The sequence below is a fragment of the Nansenia antarctica genome, assembly GCF_963989245.1.
Source record: "Nansenia antarctica genome assembly, chromosome: 2".
Lineage (NCBI taxonomy): Eukaryota > Metazoa > Chordata > Actinopteri > Argentiniformes > Microstomatidae > Nansenia > Nansenia antarctica.
In genome coordinates this window covers 7811615-7828650 of record NC_137675.1, presented here as the reverse complement: position 1 = coordinate 7828650, position 17036 = coordinate 7811615, and the positions used below count along the sequence as shown (strand labels likewise).

At 43.0% G+C, this 17036-nt stretch overlaps 1 protein-coding gene across 1 annotated transcript; it reads left to right on the top strand.

Annotated features, from left to right (window-relative positions):
* Window positions 1–2155: 2155 nt before the first annotated feature.
* Window positions 2156–13417, top strand: LOC308152045 (MORN repeat-containing protein 4-like; the record flags this gene model as incomplete). Its single annotated transcript, XM_080524952.1, has 4 exons — window positions 2156–2222; window positions 5755–5869; window positions 10075–10184; window positions 13263–13417. The coding sequence occupies 4 exons, from the start codon at window positions 2156–2158 to the stop codon at window positions 13415–13417; spliced, it is 447 nt and encodes a 148-aa protein (XP_080381078.1).
* Window positions 13418–17036: the final 3619 nt, after the last annotated feature.

Sequence of the window (17036 nt, the reverse complement as noted above, 5' to 3'; positions counted from 1 at the left end):
TCCCGCTGGTCCCACCCACCCAAAATGCCCCCTACATAATAGTACACAATACATAATAACACAATTAATCAGCAAGACTTGATTGATAGAATTTCAACATCATGTAATCGATAACGAAATTGAATATTTAGATATATAACATTAGATATCCCAAATTGGAAACAGTAGCCTATGTCCGGGGAACTAGTGCGCAATGGGTTTAAATGCGTTCAGTGTGGCAATGGTGTCGCGGTGTCGACTGTCTTTTTCATATTTCGAATATGAAAGAAAAACAAAACTACAAAAAGAAGACGGAAAGAAATGACGAAAAGTTCAAATTGTGCGATGACAATACACCGTTAGTCTTTGTTTTACCATAAAGTGTGACGATATTGTAACATAGCAGAGTAATACACTGTTCATTACTTTATTCTTGAGTGCATTCGGTTTCCTAAATTACGATACTGTTTGTATATGCCATGTTTGATCCAGCAGGTTTGGACAATGTAAGACCTTTACCACAGACTACATAGAAGAATTGTTAAAGGTGGAATGGATCAATGGTTTTAGGCTGGGTTTAGGATGGGTTTTACATTTTCTCATCAATGGGTTTGTTCTGGATTCCAGAAACGTAATCAAATTAATATTGATACTTTATGACTTCCTGCCTGCCCTGTGGTCCTTTTTCTGAAACAGCAAGATGTTTTCCTTTACTTTGACATATTGGTTTTGGGCATGCTTTGTGAGTGACAAAACCTTGCCATCTTGCAGCTGTTCTTTTTGCGCATGGGGAACATAAATCAAGTTTCAATAAAGTACAGCAAAGCATAATCACCAAATTGATACATGAAGTTATATAATATCATTAAATACGAACTTCGATCTCGGGTTTATATCTCTAGAGAGACGCGGACAGCACATAAAAGGCAAGGGCAAACGGTTTAACAAGGAGCACTCTTGCTAATTAAACCGGCGAACTCCGTAAAAGGGTTTTGCCCTATAGAAATATGTCTTCCCTGACCAACTGGATGCTGACAACTAGCCAATCGGAGCTCCGTTTGAATCCAGGACGAGTGAAGATGCTCAATAGAAGCGCGCCACCTTGGAGGGCTGCTGACGCCTCTCTGCCAGGAGATGAGAGGCTACGGAAAGCTACTTTTCACTGGAAGGTGTAGAAACATCCACCTCCTGTGTTCTTTCAGTGATGTAGGAAAGGTGGATTCGCTTGGTCATAAATACCACACAGGTAAATTATTTGTTTGTTTAATAGTCCAGACTGCGACTGTCATCTTGTGTAGAAGACAGGACGACTGTCTCGATGCTATCTGCCGGCGACGTGAAAGGGAGCAGATGCACCGTTACTGTGGCAACATTTCAGAGAGGGATACACACTCGCATTAAAACAGTCAAACATGACCATGGTTAACAACGAAATGTTATTTCATGGCGAAATATTATATTGAGACGTATTTTGGGTTTATTGGGAAAAGACCTATGATATAATTGACATCCAGATGAGTTTGCAGGAGAGAGCTATACGAATGAGTCCGTTGTATTTCTTTATGTCATTGTATGATGGAATCATATCAACACGATAAACCCAGCTTTTTTTTTCTTTTTTTTTCTTACATCCCCAATCTAGGGCTACTATTAAATCTGCAAATCGGGTAATCGTTCATAGCCTATACGGTTGCATTATCAGAGAATAAGGAGATCATGAAAGCCCAATGGCACATGGTGGAATGCTTTCTAACCTTTTGCGGACTAAGCCAAAATGCAGCACTCTCCCTGATTTAAATCATTAATGGTGGCGCTGCTTGTGCGTCAAGTGCGTCACTTGTCTCGGGTCAGCCTCCTGTGCGCCAAAATGTTACCAGGTCAGCACTCTGGGTAGCGCGCGTGAAAATGTCACCAAACCATTTCAGAACCTCTGTATGTGCATTGCTTCATTTGGTATTATTATTCTCTCTCTCTCTCTCTCTCTCTCTCTCTCTCTCTCTCTCTCTCTCTCTCTCTCTCTCTCTCTCTCTCTCTCTCTCTCTCTCTCTCTCTCTCTCTCTCTCTCTCTCTCTCTCTCTCTCTCTCTCTCTCTCTGTGTGTGTGTTGTGTGTGTGTGTGTGTGTGTGTGTGTGTGTGTGTGTGTGTGTGTGTGTGTGTGTAGCAGGACTCCTGGGACATGACCCTGACAAGAGGATCCTTCACCTACTCCAACGGGGAAGAGTACCACGGGGAGTGGAAGGAAGGCAAGACTCCTCACTTATTACTTAAAAGTAGTTTGTCATCCAGAAGATTTTTTTTTAAATAATAATAAAAAATAAAAAATACATATATATATATATACTGTATATATATATATATATATCTATATAAACCCCTCAAAAAAAGTTCGGAAACATTATTTTGGTTGATTATTCCTCCCCTTTAATAATACCAATTGGTATTGTATTTTATATCGTTGGAAAGCCTGATTAGTCACCTTTACAATGAGGTATATTTGCCAAAATCCCGTATATTCTTCTGTTGGTATTCACTCTCGTTTTGAGTTGCTTGGTGGATTGGATGATTGCACTCTCCCACAGTAATAAGGAAAAAACAACACATATTGGCAATTTTTACACTTTATTAATTTTACACTGTCAGGGATCTCAGTAGCGTGTGGAAGATCCAACAGCTTGGCACCTCCTCATGCAGGTCACCAGCCTGGTCACACACTGCTGTGGGACGGCATCCCATTTCTCAACTAGGATTTGCCGCAAGTCAGCCAACATGGTTGCGTTGGTCACTCTGGCACGTACAGCACCCAAGCTGATCCCACAAGTGTTCAATTGGGTTGAGGTCTGGATTCACAGCAGGCCATTCCACCCTCTCCACTCCCAAATTCTGGAGGTGCTCTGTGATAATCCTGGCTCTGTGGGGGCGAGCGTTGTCATCCTAGAGGATGGAGTTAGGTCCCAGATTCTGGAGATATGGGATCGCCACTGGCTCCAGAATATCATTCCTGTCAATTAGGTGCCATTCAGGTGCCATTCACACACCTGTGACTGGCATACACCTGCCAGCACTTGAAGCTCAAAACGAGAGTGAATACCAACAGAAGAATATTGCAGGGGATTTTGGCAAAAAAAATTGGGCCGCTACCCACACGTTTAGCTGTGTTACTCATTCCACGAATGCATGATCCTTACAAGTTGTACCTCGTTGTAAAGGTCACTAATCAGGCTTTCCAACGCTATAAAATATAATACCAATTGGTATTATTAAAGGGGAGGAAGAATCGACTGAAATAACGTTTCCAAACTTTTTTGAGGGGTTTATAAAAGAAATACCAACTTACATTAAAAAAAAACAACAACACTTGATTATCTTCAGGAGTTAAATAACACAAGTAGACGTATAATGTACAACGGACTCCTGATAAGTGTGCACTTTGTTTCAATGCAATCCAGTTGCCATAATATGGACTCATGTTTGTGTAGAACTCTGCATATCTGCACTCATGACAGTCTCTTGATCACTCTGTTGATCAGGAGTGGACCCTACGCCCACACGTACTGTACAGGAGGGGTTTTACACACTACAGAACCAACCTGTGCTGGCCCAAGTCTTTTATTTTTCTCACATTGTCCTTCCAGCACACTTTCATTTAGGGTGGAATGCGTAACCAGACCAGCCCAGTACAGCTCAGATCGGCCCAGCTCAGTTCGGCTCTGGACTTAGAATTAGGGTTATGCCAACAAATCCTCTTAAGATATCAAATGACAGTAAAGTTTGCACATAATGGCTCCACACAATACATTTCTATACTCCTTCACCTAATGACTCCATACATTCATTGTCCAATATTTGGGGTTTGGGTGTCAGTTTTGGGTATCAGGTTTTTTGTTGTAAACAGACAGATAAGAAGGGCACCTCCTCAACTAAACTTCAGTCAGAAACCATAACCATGGGTGATTCTCCTCAGACTGTCACCATCTGCTGACAGAGAGGTCCCCGGAGGCTCCGCGGTGCCGCTACATAAACCAGTATTTGCAGTTTGACGAAAACACTAGACTTGGAGCCCCAAGGGCAGGGAAAAACAACAGAGACAGATTTTAGACTCATGAAGTGTGAAGTGTGGCTACCGCTGTGTCACCATAACCTTTAAAACATAAACATTCAATATGTTACGTGTGTGTGTGTGTGTGTGTGTGTGTGTGTTTGTGTGTGTGTGTGTGTGTGTGTGTGTGTGTGTGTGTGTGCGTGCGTGTGAGTGTGTGTATGTGCATGCGTGCAGGTGGGCATACAGTCCCTAATACAGTGTATCAATTATTTAAAGAGAAAATGTTTTAACATAGGACTATATCATATTGCATAAGGAATAGCAGGGGGAACACACACACCATTATGCGCTGTGGGTAGGTCTCACATCTACCAACATGGCCACTTAAAGTCAGTGCATTAGGCCTATTGATTGACATAAAAGCCTGACAAATTCAGCTAAATCCCAATTAGCGAGCGATCGTGACATCACACAACAAGACTGGCCCGACGTGCCCAGAAGTGTACGACAGAGACAACTCCGAACTGACTGACGGAATCAAACTCTAGAGAGAGGGGAAAGAGAGTAAGCAAGTGAAGCCTATTCACTGTAGAAGATGTTACAATAACGGGGCTGGGGGGGGTGAGGTGGGGGGTGAAAAAGTAACTCGAATTAGGTAGCCTACAAAGCTTACGACCAGCTTGGGTAATTAATCAGTCGTTTATTTGGCCAGATGTGGTAATAATTTGACCGGGAGCCCAGAGCCTGAGTGAGAGTGCTATGTAGCATTCATTACTGTACTTTATTGTAGTTGTTGTTCCTGTGCCACCTTAGCGGAAGCAGGCTAGAAGCAGGCTAGAAGCAGGCTAGAAGCAGGCTAGAAGCAGGCTAGAAGCAGGCTAGAAGCAGGCTAGAAGCAGGCTAGAAGCAGGCTAGTGCCCTGGCCGGCCAGTAGACCGCTGGGCGCCGCTGTCCCTCTTAATGACCTACTTCCATAGTGTGGTTCGCGGCCACAGAGATTTTGGGGGTACGTCTACTAAGCATCTGTCAATCTGTCCACCAGCCAGTTTAGTTTAACTCGACCAAATCCTCCTCTCAGAAACTGAGATTAGGCAACGGGCAGCACTTAAAGCACTGATGACAGATGGGGAAGCCTAATTTAGTACACCATTAGCTGCTAGGAGACATAGGAGACACCTCCCCCACCCCTTCTCTCCCTCTCTCCTTCCCTCACCTTGCTAAATCCTAATACACCCTCATTCACTTGCAGGAGAAACACATACCTCCCCCTCCTCACGCACTCTCTAGCCCCAATTTCCCCCCCGTCCTAAATCCTAACACACTGCGTTCAGTGTGCTACTCAGATGCTTATGGAGCAACGAGGAGCTAAAGCGCAGTGTTTACACTTGACCTGAATACAATGGGGCAACATGCGTATGCATTTTGAACCCTGCGCGGTTGTCCAATATATTTTGCTCTCAAATTTGTGAGCCCAAGCAGAGACCCTTAAAGCATTGGGGCAGAGCTCATTTTCGAGAAGAAGCCTTTAATGGATCATTACCCTCCTAAACACACACTGTCTGGAGCCTCCAGAGAATATGAACACTGCCAAGGAAAAAAGAGAACATTCGAAAATGAGACCAGTGAACAAGCCAACTAACCATATTGTACACCAACTGTCAGCATCTATGTATTTATCTGTCTGTCTGTCTGTCTGTCCGTCTGTCTGTCCGTCTGTCTGTATGTCTGTCCTCCAGGTCTGAGGCATGGTCTGGGTCAGCTGACCTTCAGCGATGGGACCTGCTACACGGGCCAGTTTGAGAACGGACTCTTCAACGGCTGTGGGATGCTGGTCTTCTCTGACGGATCCAGGTGTGTTTTACCTCACACCTGCCGTTTGACAGAACAGAACAGAACAGAACAGAACAGAACAGAACAGAACAGAACAGAACAGAACAGAACACAGAACAGAACAGAACACAGAACAGAACAGAACAGAACAGAACAGAACAGAACAGAACACAGAACAGAATAGAACAGAACAGAACACAGAACAGAACAGAACAGAACAGAACAGAACAGAACAGAACACAGAACAGAACAGAACAGAACAGAACAGAACAGAACACAGAACAGAACAGAACAGAACAGAATAGAATAGAATAGAACAGAACAGAACAGAACAGAACAGAACACAGAACAGAACAGAACAGAACAGAATAGAACAGAACAGAACAGAACAGAATAGAACAGAACACAGAACAGAACAGAACAGAACAGAACAGAATAGAACAGAACAGAACAGAACAGAATAGAACAGAACAGAATAGAATAGAACAGAACAGAATAGAACAGAACAGAACACAGAACAGAACAGAACAGAACAGAACAGAATAGAACAGAACAGAATAGAACAGAACAGAACAGAACAGAACAGAACAGAACAGAATAGAACAGAATAGCGAATAATAAAGGAAAGGAGGAAACTTCAGGAGAAGCATTTGGGGTGAAATGATGATATATTAGACAGTACAGTGAACAGACACACATGAGCAATGTCATCAGCTCTGCTCTCTCAGAAAAATATTGGGGACAACTTGATATAGTGATGGCAGCTGTGGCGCAGGAGGTAGAGCCGGCGTCTAACGATCGCAAGGTCGGCAGATTGGCGGTTCGAACCCAACTGGCCACATGCCGAGGTGTCCTTGAGCAAGACACTGAACCCCAAATGGCTCCCAATGAGCATGCCTTGCATGGTAGCTTGCCGCCATTGGTGTGTGAATGGGTGAATGAGAGGCCATTGTAAAGCGCTTCGAAATAAGGCGCTATATAAGTCAGTCCATTTACCATTTTAACATTTGATAGCGTGAGTCCACCGAATTCCAGTGTGTTTGAATGGGCAGTATATACTGTATATAATTATTTTTTATGAAGAATTTGAGTGAAAGAGAATTTCTAAATAAATCTCCTTCACCCTCAAATGCGAGGTTAATTAGTATTTTTTTTTCTTTGGCACACAGAGTTTAAATGCAGTGACCAAGGGTAGAGAAACACAGTCTATTAGTATTGCTTTTTGTTTTTGCTATGCTGCTAAAATGTGCCTTTTCAAACCAAGGTTCTGCTCAAACAAAAGGATATTTTAGCGGTGGAAACCCAGTTCATGGTTGCCTTCTTGGATTTCTTCTTACAGACATTGCTCCTTTATTGAGCATAGCAAGTTCTTAAAAATATGTTCCACTGTGAAACGTTATTTTTCTTATTTTACACGTCTTGGACTGTGAATGGACTTCTTACCTTGGCTGAAGTTTGTTTATTTATTTATTTTACCTTTATTTTACCAGGCGAGACAGTTAAGAACAGAATTCTTATTTCCAATGCCGGCCTGCAATAAGGGGAAAAGGGAGGGGGGCTGAAAGATAAAACATGTTAAGAGCAAAGCACAATAAGCATTAAACACATGCATGTAACACAAACAATACAACAAAAGCACTATCGGACATCAATAATGGAATACAACAGTAAGCACAAAAAGCAGACAGGCAACACAAGACAATACAATACAACAAAACGCACTGGGACACAGCCAAGCAAACACAACAATACAGCAGTAAGCACTGATACACAGAAAAGACAATAATACAACAATAAGCGCTGGGACACGACCAATCAACAAAGCGATACAACATGGACACTAAGACAGCCAGTAAACAAACCAATACAACGATACACACTGAGACACAGTCAAGCAAACATAAATACGGTACAACAATAACCACTGAGACACAGCCACCAAATACAACAACAGCAATAAGCACTTACGAAACAGGCCAACAAACATTAGAAAACAGTATTAACATTAACACAGAAAAGCTTAAAAGCAGAGAATGAGCAGACATGAGCGTATGGGGGCATAAAAACAAGTGCAGGTGGACAGAGGGGGTGTGTAAAGGGAATGAATACGTGCTGACATTACCCGGTCAGACAGTTCTTAGTTCTTAGGTCCATATTCCACTTCCCAATGATTTGAATACTCTAGTACTGTGTATTAACTCAGATAGTCTATTTGAAACAACATACAGTATGTCTAACATACCTTATAAACTCTCCAATCAAAGTTACTGTGCAGTTTATTACGATGGCTTCTGAATGATATGTCTGCAATATATAAACAGTATTTATTTTATATTTATCGTATATATATATTTTATTGATGGATGTCATACTGTAACATTTACACACAATGATTGTTCCATCACAATCAATATAGTAGAAAATTAGGATAATATCTGTTGCCTTTACTAGTCTATAATTAAAACAGCCTAAACCGTTTATTCTCAGTAAACCGTGAGATCAGAAGATTCTAGGGTTTGCAAAGTCTAGGTGGTCAAATGATCTGGGAGAATCACAAGTTGTTCAGCCTTATATTCAAACAGCCACTCCTCTACAATGTCATAATGACCTAAAACAGATTCTGAACTTTGAAACATAAAGGCATAACAGAGATGGTAAAAGTCGATTCACATAGTTAATAGTAAATGATTACACAGTGGATTCTGGCTTGTTCATCCACATAACAGAAACATAAAAAAATAACTCCAAAATATAGTTTCTACATACTGTACTGCAGTTATTAAACTTTACTGACAGATACAGTGTCTCACATGCCTTCATGCCATAAGCTTCCATAAAGGCATATCAGGGGAGGCTGGTGGAGGTAGACATTGTAATGCATGGAATGGAAAAAGAAAGGGTGTGAGTGATGGAATGGAATGAGGAATGGTATCAAACACACATTTCTCATTTCATTCCATGCATTATTCAATGAGCCCGTCCCCTTGAGTCGATGTTGACCACTCGTGCGCCAACTGATAGCACCCCCCCCCCCCCCCCCCCCCTTCTAGCAGGTCAACTAAATCTCTAGGCAAATGGTCGAGCATCAGCTGCCACACTTTAGTATACCTGTCTTCATTTCCTATCACTAAGGTGAGAGGGTGTATAGTTCCCTACTTCACTCCATCATGTCTAGACAAAGCCGTTACCATGGCTACAACGTGTTAATACAATGTGGTTGTTGTTGTTTTTCACAACAACAACAACAAGGTCAAACTGTACATACATGTACTGTATATACGCTAGACATATTGCACATACCTACTATGTAGTCAAAATAGTCTATTGAATGTAGACTACAGTAAATAAATCACACACAAAAAAATATAATAGCTAGGACACATTATACAGGAGGATTATACAGGAGAAATAAAGAAATAAACTTTTATTTTTATTTTTTTAAATGAGATGGTAAACATTGGGTTACACCTCACCATACATGTAGACAGATTATCCCAACCAGATCATACTAGGATAAAAGTGATTCTTGCTTATGTGGTGTCAATTGAACACTGTTCCCCAACAACATAGGTAAAGAATCGACCCCATGTTTTTTAACCTCTTATGACACACCTAATTTTCTCCATCTTAAGAAAATGCAAAATATCCCTAAAACAACGTTGTTACGGGAATACTAACCAGCTCAGTGTCCGGCCTGAGGTTGGGAGGTTGTGAGTTCGATCCCCGGCCGAGTCGTACCAAAGACTATACAAAGGGTACCCGATGCCTCCCTGCTTGGCTCTCAGCATTAAGGGGTTGGATTGGGGGGTAAGACCCTGCGACATACCAGCGTCATGTCCAGGGGCGTGTACTTGTACATCAAGCCGCCTCACGTTACGGAAACAGGAGATAGACTCCTGCCCCCTAAGGGCCGTTAGGCTCCAGAACCACCGGTTCTCAAGGCTACTTACTTTTTTACCGGAATACTACTAGACAGGCCTAAGAGTGTGTGTGTGTGTAACAGAGTTAGGATGTAATCTCGCTCCTCATGATGAAATACCCACCCAATAGCTTTTTCTGTGGCGTGGCTGGTTAACAATAGCTATTTCGGTGACGCTTCCGTCACGCGTTGGCCATACAGACGCAGGCTGTGAGCTGCAGACTGTGAGGGAACCATCCTGCTTGTGGAAGCGTGACGTCTGGGTCACAGTTACACGTGTCGCGTGCCGTCTCTCCCCCCCCCCCAGATACGAGGGCGAGTTTGTCCAGGGGAAGTTCCAAGGCGCCGGCGTCTTCAGCCGGTTCGACGGGATGAAGTTTGAGGGGGACTACAGGAACGGAAGTGTTGACGGCTACGGTGGGAATCAACAGAGCATGTCCTGTACAGGGCTCTCAAGTCTCACGCATTGGGCGTGAGACACACGCATTTCAACCCGTTCATACGCTCACACGCCACACCTTGTCTCACGCCCAATGCGTGAGACTTGAGAGCCCTGCCTGTAGCATGTAGCATCAGCAGAGCATGTAGGCTACTGTAGCATGTAGCATCAACAGAGCATGTCCTGTAGCATGTAGCATCAACAGAGCATGTCCTGTAGCATGTAGCATCAACAGAGCATGTCCTGTATGTTTGATACGTGGCCTGCGGTGGTCCAGTGGTCTAGCATCGCGGTCTACAGTGCACACATATGCCCATGTCGGCATGAGTTCGAATCCGGCCCATGCCCTGCTGACATGCCCTCTCTCCCTTACTCTCCTGTCTGTCTTCACTATATCTGTCCAATAAAATTAGAAATATGAGTGGGACTGCCCCACTCAGAAAAAATAACTGTATGTTTGATACCATTCCATACATTACAATGAGCCTGCCCTCCGATGTCTCTCCCACGGCACACACTTTAGATTCATACATATACACCCGGAATCAAAATAGGCTGCTGATAAATCTTTGAAAGTATTATTTATTTTTTATTATAAAAAAAGTGTTGATTGTCTTCCTCGGGTTCGAGGTGCTAAAATCTAATTTGCTGATTATTCAGAACAGGTAATCAACGTGTTTTTACTTTTCACATGCTATATTCAGAGTGAGGTCAAAAGGCTGTCAGGCTCTGCTGGGTTAAACAAGCAGAACAGTTGATAGCGCTCTGACAATCTGTTAACATCTGTTTTCTCATAGCTTTTTATTTTTACACCATTCCTCAATCAAAAAAACAGGATGTACGTCTTCATTTTTTTTTTTATGGTTAATATTTGTATTGAATTTCACAGAGACATGTACACAACAGGACATAACAACAACAACTAGTATCCGTGGGGGAGGTTGTTGTCCCAGGTAATAGTAGAAAACTAGTTTTGCACTTCGTTATGCAGTACATTGTCCATAAACAATAACAGAGAATGTTCTTTCTCTTTTTTTTAAAAAACAAACTAACAAACGAAAAACAAAAACACAAACAAAAGAAAAGAAAAACAATACATGGGGGGGATCACCCCCATCGGAGACAACATCCAAGTCTTACAGTCCTAAACACAGCGGCAGCACAAACACCAACACAGTAAATAATATTGTGACCCATACATTGCAGATCAGTCTTGTGTACTTTCCTGAGTGTAATCCACCAAACCCTTCATTACTACGTCTTCATTTAAAAAAAAAAAAAAAAAAACGTTTAAGTTACAATATGTCATTCGAAAAACAACAACAAGAAATGTTCCCACTCTCAAATTCCTAGACAGAACTTTGGATGAAAGGACTGACAGTCTGGGACATCAACATGGGGGGTTTTAAAAGCGTTATATATGTCGGTTATGACCGGGTAAGACAGCTGTATTAAGCTTATGAGGCATCTATAAGTAATATTCGTCAATAACAAATACAGTAGGTACATCTATCATAAATGTAAATATCCACAAACGGTTTCACTTACTACGTATTGTGGCTTTAAATGACACCCTTTGTAACTGTAGGCTGCATGGCCGGACAACAAGGGAAAAGAAGTTGAGAAGATTTGTTTCTGTTTTTTGATTTGTTCCCTTGGGAGAGGGAAGCCACTCCCAGAAAGGGGGGAGAGAGAGAGAGAGAGAGAGAGAGAGAGAGAGAGAGAGAGAGAGAGAGAGAGAGAGATGAGAGAGAAGCTTATGCAGCCAACTGCTAATCATCCCAGTTCAACTGTGTAGAAGTAAAAGCAGATTTGTACACATCGATAGGCTTAACAAGCAGAGACATTTCACCCACACAAACTCAGAGGGTATAACATGGATTAGCAAGTGTGTGAATGTATTTCTTTCTTTCTTTTTCTACTGCATTGGCTACCAACCATAGGTGTCAGCCTTTCCATCAGGTCTATCTGTTCCTTACTGGTGGAGGTAGTCATCGGAGGACGGGCTCATTGGAATGCCTGGAAAGAAACAAGGAATGGAGTCAAAACACGTGTGATACCATTCCTCATTCCATTACATGTCTTACAATGAGCCCCTTCTCTGATGTCTGCCTAACGTTGACAAATCCAGTTCTGTGAGATCAGTGATGACTTCGTAAGGGAAGGGTTCGGATAGAAGGAAGGATTTGAGAAAGTAAGGAAGATTGAAGAATGCAAAGAAGGATTTGTGTCTCTGTCCCCCTGACTATTTCCATTCAGGATGACATTTTAATTTCCATTCATTTATTTTTTCAAATCAAAATGTAGCTTTGCTACCTTAAAGCCACAATCCATAATTCAAGAAGCTGTTTTTGGATATTCATATTTATTATATATATACCCATTGATTCTCGAAGAATATACCTATAGATGCCTCATGAGCTTAATACAACTGTCTTACCCAATCATAAATTCTAATATAAGGCTTTTTTACTTGTTACTTAGTTATGTTTACAAACAAAAGGAATGTTAACAAATGCTGTGTAGCTTCAAAATATGTTTAAACCTCCCATGTTGATGTCTCACTGTCAGTCCTTTCTCCAACTCAATCCGTAGCTGCCATTTTTTTTTTCTTCCTAATTACGGATTGTGGTAGCCAACAATTTATAAGATGCACATACCATCAAAGAGTGATGCACATACCATCAAAGAGTGATGCACATACCATCAAAGAGTGATCAAAAAGTCAGCCAATGACATGTGGGGGCGGCCTTGGCGCAGGCGGTAGAACCGCCGTCTAATGATCGCAAGGTTGGCAGATCAGCGGTTCGAGCCCCGGCTGGCCACATGTCGAAGTGTCCTTGGGCAAGACAGAGACATCTCTCCCAGTAAGCGGGCCGGTGCCTTGCATGGTAGCTTGCCGCCGTGAATGTGTGTGTGAATGGGTGAATGAGAGGCCGTTGTAAAGTGCTTTGGATAAAGGCAGTCCACATGTCTTTTTGCCATACTCCACCGATGACATGTCTCGAGAGCAACTGACTTTGAGCTGACTGTGGTGTTGTGGTCCTTCCTTGCAGGTGTCCTAACGTTCGCTGACGGGGGGCAGGGAGGACCGACGGTGACCCAGGAGGGCTTGTTTGAGAGCAACCAGCTGCTGAAGAGAGAGGGGTGCCAAGGGGCCGTACAGCGGGCGCAGGGGGCAGCCGCCAAGGCACGGGCGCTCTCCATGTGACCCACCGCCAGGGGGCGCTACTCTGGGAGCAACGACAGGGTAGCGCTCCACAGTGACAGTCAGCTCCACTCCTCTTTTTTTGACTTTCCTCTTCCTGTTCATCTCCCTTCTTTTCTTCATCTCCGGTGACACAATTCACTCACCTCCCTTTTGTATCTTGATACAAAGAGGGTTTTCTTTTTTTTGGTCACTCTTTGTATCGTCCTCTTTCTCTCGTTCTCTTCTTCCTCATATCTTTCTCTCCATCTTTCTCGACATGTCTCTCTCTTCAGTCATGTCTAGAGCCCTCGTACTTAGTTTCTCTCGTGGTTTCGGTCGGTGCTCCTCAGAGCTGGCGCCCCTGTAGACGGTGTCCGTCTTCACCTCAGCGTTTCGACACGAGCCGCCGCTCTCCTCTACACCGTCAGTCAGAGGAGAAATCTTGACTGCAGGACGGACTAAGCCAAACCTACGAACCATCTCATTCCCAACCGTTCCACATACAGGTGCTAAATCGGATTCCGCATCGAAATTAGCTCAACCACAACTCGGTTGCAGTTGAAAACTAGTGCCCAGAGACTATCTGTATCTGTCTTAAGGCCAGAAAACTCAGGCCTTTTTTTTTTCTTTTTTTTTATCACTCAGTGCCACATATTATGATGGCTCAATCTGGAGGTCAGATTGAGAGACGGATTTCAGCGCCCACCCTACAAAGGCCGGGGGAGCTGCTCCTGAACCAGTGGCTCCACTTAGTACGGATGACTTGATCTTATGGCGAGGGCCCAGAGTTTTTCCCAGAGCACATGGCCTGCTCAGGAAAAACTGGTCCTGGTGTTGACTGTAAAGAAAGGCCCAGTTTTTCCCTTGCTTGGTCACGTGATCCGAAAACAAAATGGTGGACACCACTAGTTCCAGTATGGTTACTGCAGTGTGGGGGGCGGGTGGAGATTGGGTGGGGTGGGGGGGGGGTATTTGAGTTTGGGTACAGGGTCTTTTGGGGTTACTTGGGTATGGGTATGGGTTTGGTGTAATAGAAGTGTCTGCAATTAGGCAACACCAGTGCAATCAAGTCGTTATCTTGTGCAATTTGAATTCTGGTGTGTAATCGTCCACAAATGAGGGTTTACATACAGTAGATGAGCAAAGCAGACAACTATCTCTGCAAAAGTGTTTTTTGTGAAGAATGAAGCGCTGATTTGTCAACAGACGACAACAGACTGTGTAACTAATGACACCCTACCTCCCTTACCGTGGTCTAGTCAGTGCAGTAAATGGGGAACAGGTAGTGATCTGAAGTTCAAACAAACAAACTACAGGAACAAAGACACTCTTTGCTGCCTCCTGTATCATTCAAAAGATGACGTTACGTCACGCTAATTAAGATGTCACTTTAATGTTGTGTGAGTCTCTGTGAACACAGAAGAAGAAGAAAAAAGAAAGAAATGAGAAAGGAAACTGCTCCGAACTAACTTATCTTGTGAATAGTCGTAACTAACACATTTTCACACGTGTATGGGGCCTGTTTGGGGGGTTGTCGGTGTATGTAGTGGGTTTGGTGTATACTTGTGGTGGCGGTGGTTGGGTGTAGTGTAGGGTTAGGGGTGGGTGGGAGATAATTGGGTTTTGTATGGAGGTGTCATATGTGTGATTGGTTTGGGAGCAGGATCCTCCTGCCCTGTAAGGAACCATGGCTTCTGCCTTAGCATCTTCTTAGCATCAGACACTTTGACACATTTGAAACCTGTTTGCGCCCTTTTGGCAATATCACACCTTTAATTGGTCTTTATATATATCCTAATGGGGACTTTTATTTTTTATTTTGGAGGACGTGTGCCATGGCGTGTGCCATATGGGCTGTTTTATCAGTGTTAGATGATTGCATTTAGCTTCAAAGGTTACGTGTGTATAAAAAAACACAGGGTTGAACACTTAAAGTCACAATCCGTAATTTGTGATGCCATTTTTGGGGGGATGGATACATTTATGACATGCATGTATACCAATGATTCTTGAAGAATATGACTAATTAATGCCTCATGAGCTTCATACAACTGTCTTACCCCATTGTAACCCGTTTTCAATATTTAAAAATAACAGGAATATAAACAAACGGTAGCTTCAGGATGGGCCAATTGCATCTGAAAGATCTGACTTGCCAATTGAATGTAGAATGTAGCTGTGGGACAGTTAGATATTCAACTGTAAATTCGCTTTCATAGCTGAGGCTCTCTACCCCCGGCCATCTGAATTATCAACCAATCAGAAAAGCCCATTTGAGGTCACTCTGCAAAAGTTGAATGAAGTCAGAGTGCGATTTGCGCAATACACGGCCTTTGATGTTCATTCTATCTCTGTTAGTAGAATCCGCGTTGTAATCATATCTCACTTATTAAATCGTTCCGAAGGACCAAGCTAAACGTTTTTGTCATGCGTTGGCAGGTAGGAATGGGCGTTTAGTAATACCATGTATTTAAGTCCCAGAAAATGAAATAATTTGCTTGAAAAATCTGCTGATTGTCACCGTCAGTAGTCTAGCACAGCAGTTGTCAGTCCTCGCAATCTCTTCGGCTCACCAACCCCAAAAGATGGATGTCAAGACGCGACGTGATTGCCCCGCAGCGCGTGCGAGCATCACAGTGAGAAAAAAAACTCTCCCACTATAATCAGCCGTGTCCATCAGAAGGCTCTGCGTGCGTCTAGGTGTTTTAACGGATGCTTTGTCTCCATTTCAGAGCATCCACTTGAGATGGGGGGGGGGGGGGGGGTGATGATGTTTGGTAGCAAATGGATTATCTAATATAAGAAGATGAGCCCCAGGTGAGACTATGCTCTAGTCGCAGAGGGGAATCTTAGCAATTAGGATAATCTCTTTTACACCTGCATCTGATTTAACAAGAGAGCCGGGGGGTGGTATTCCATCAACGTCTCTTAAGAAAAATCCAGGCTTATTTCAAGTTTTGTGAGATTTATAAAAAAAATTCTGTGCTTATTTTGATAAGTCTCACAAGATTGATAAAAAATGTGCCTGAATTTTCCTTCAGTGATGTTGATGGAATACCCCCCAGTTTATAGTCATCCCATTCAGAATGTTGGTTGCAATTGATCCGATATGTTTTAAAACTGTGATGTCACAGAGTGACAGTCCTTTCATCCACAGTTCTGTATGACTTTGAGAGTGGGAACATTCTCCGACCCCTTCCCTCAGCTTTGGCAGGCCTGGCGCTTTTTTTTTCTTTCTCTTCAAATGACGGATTGTGGCTTTAAAAGGGCTAGTCCACTCTAAAGCAAAGTGGTACATGTCCCACACCATCTGTTCTGTTGTGTAGTCCAGCAATATGCCTCAGCCCCGAAATGAATGGAAAATATTATGCCAACAAATAAATCTGGAGATTGAGGCATAATGGTACCATTTAGCTGGATCTCTCCTCTGGGGGGGGGTTGTCAAGGATGATTCCCCCCCCCCCCCCCCTCCCCCAGGTCTTGATGCTCAATTCTGAATTTTTACACGGATCCGATTTTTTTGTTTGGCAGTTCACATGACTTTTAAAATGTGACCTATATTTGACCTACATTGACTCCCGTGTGAACATTCCATGGCACTGAACAGACCCGCATGCGCAGAAGGACAATAACAATGACG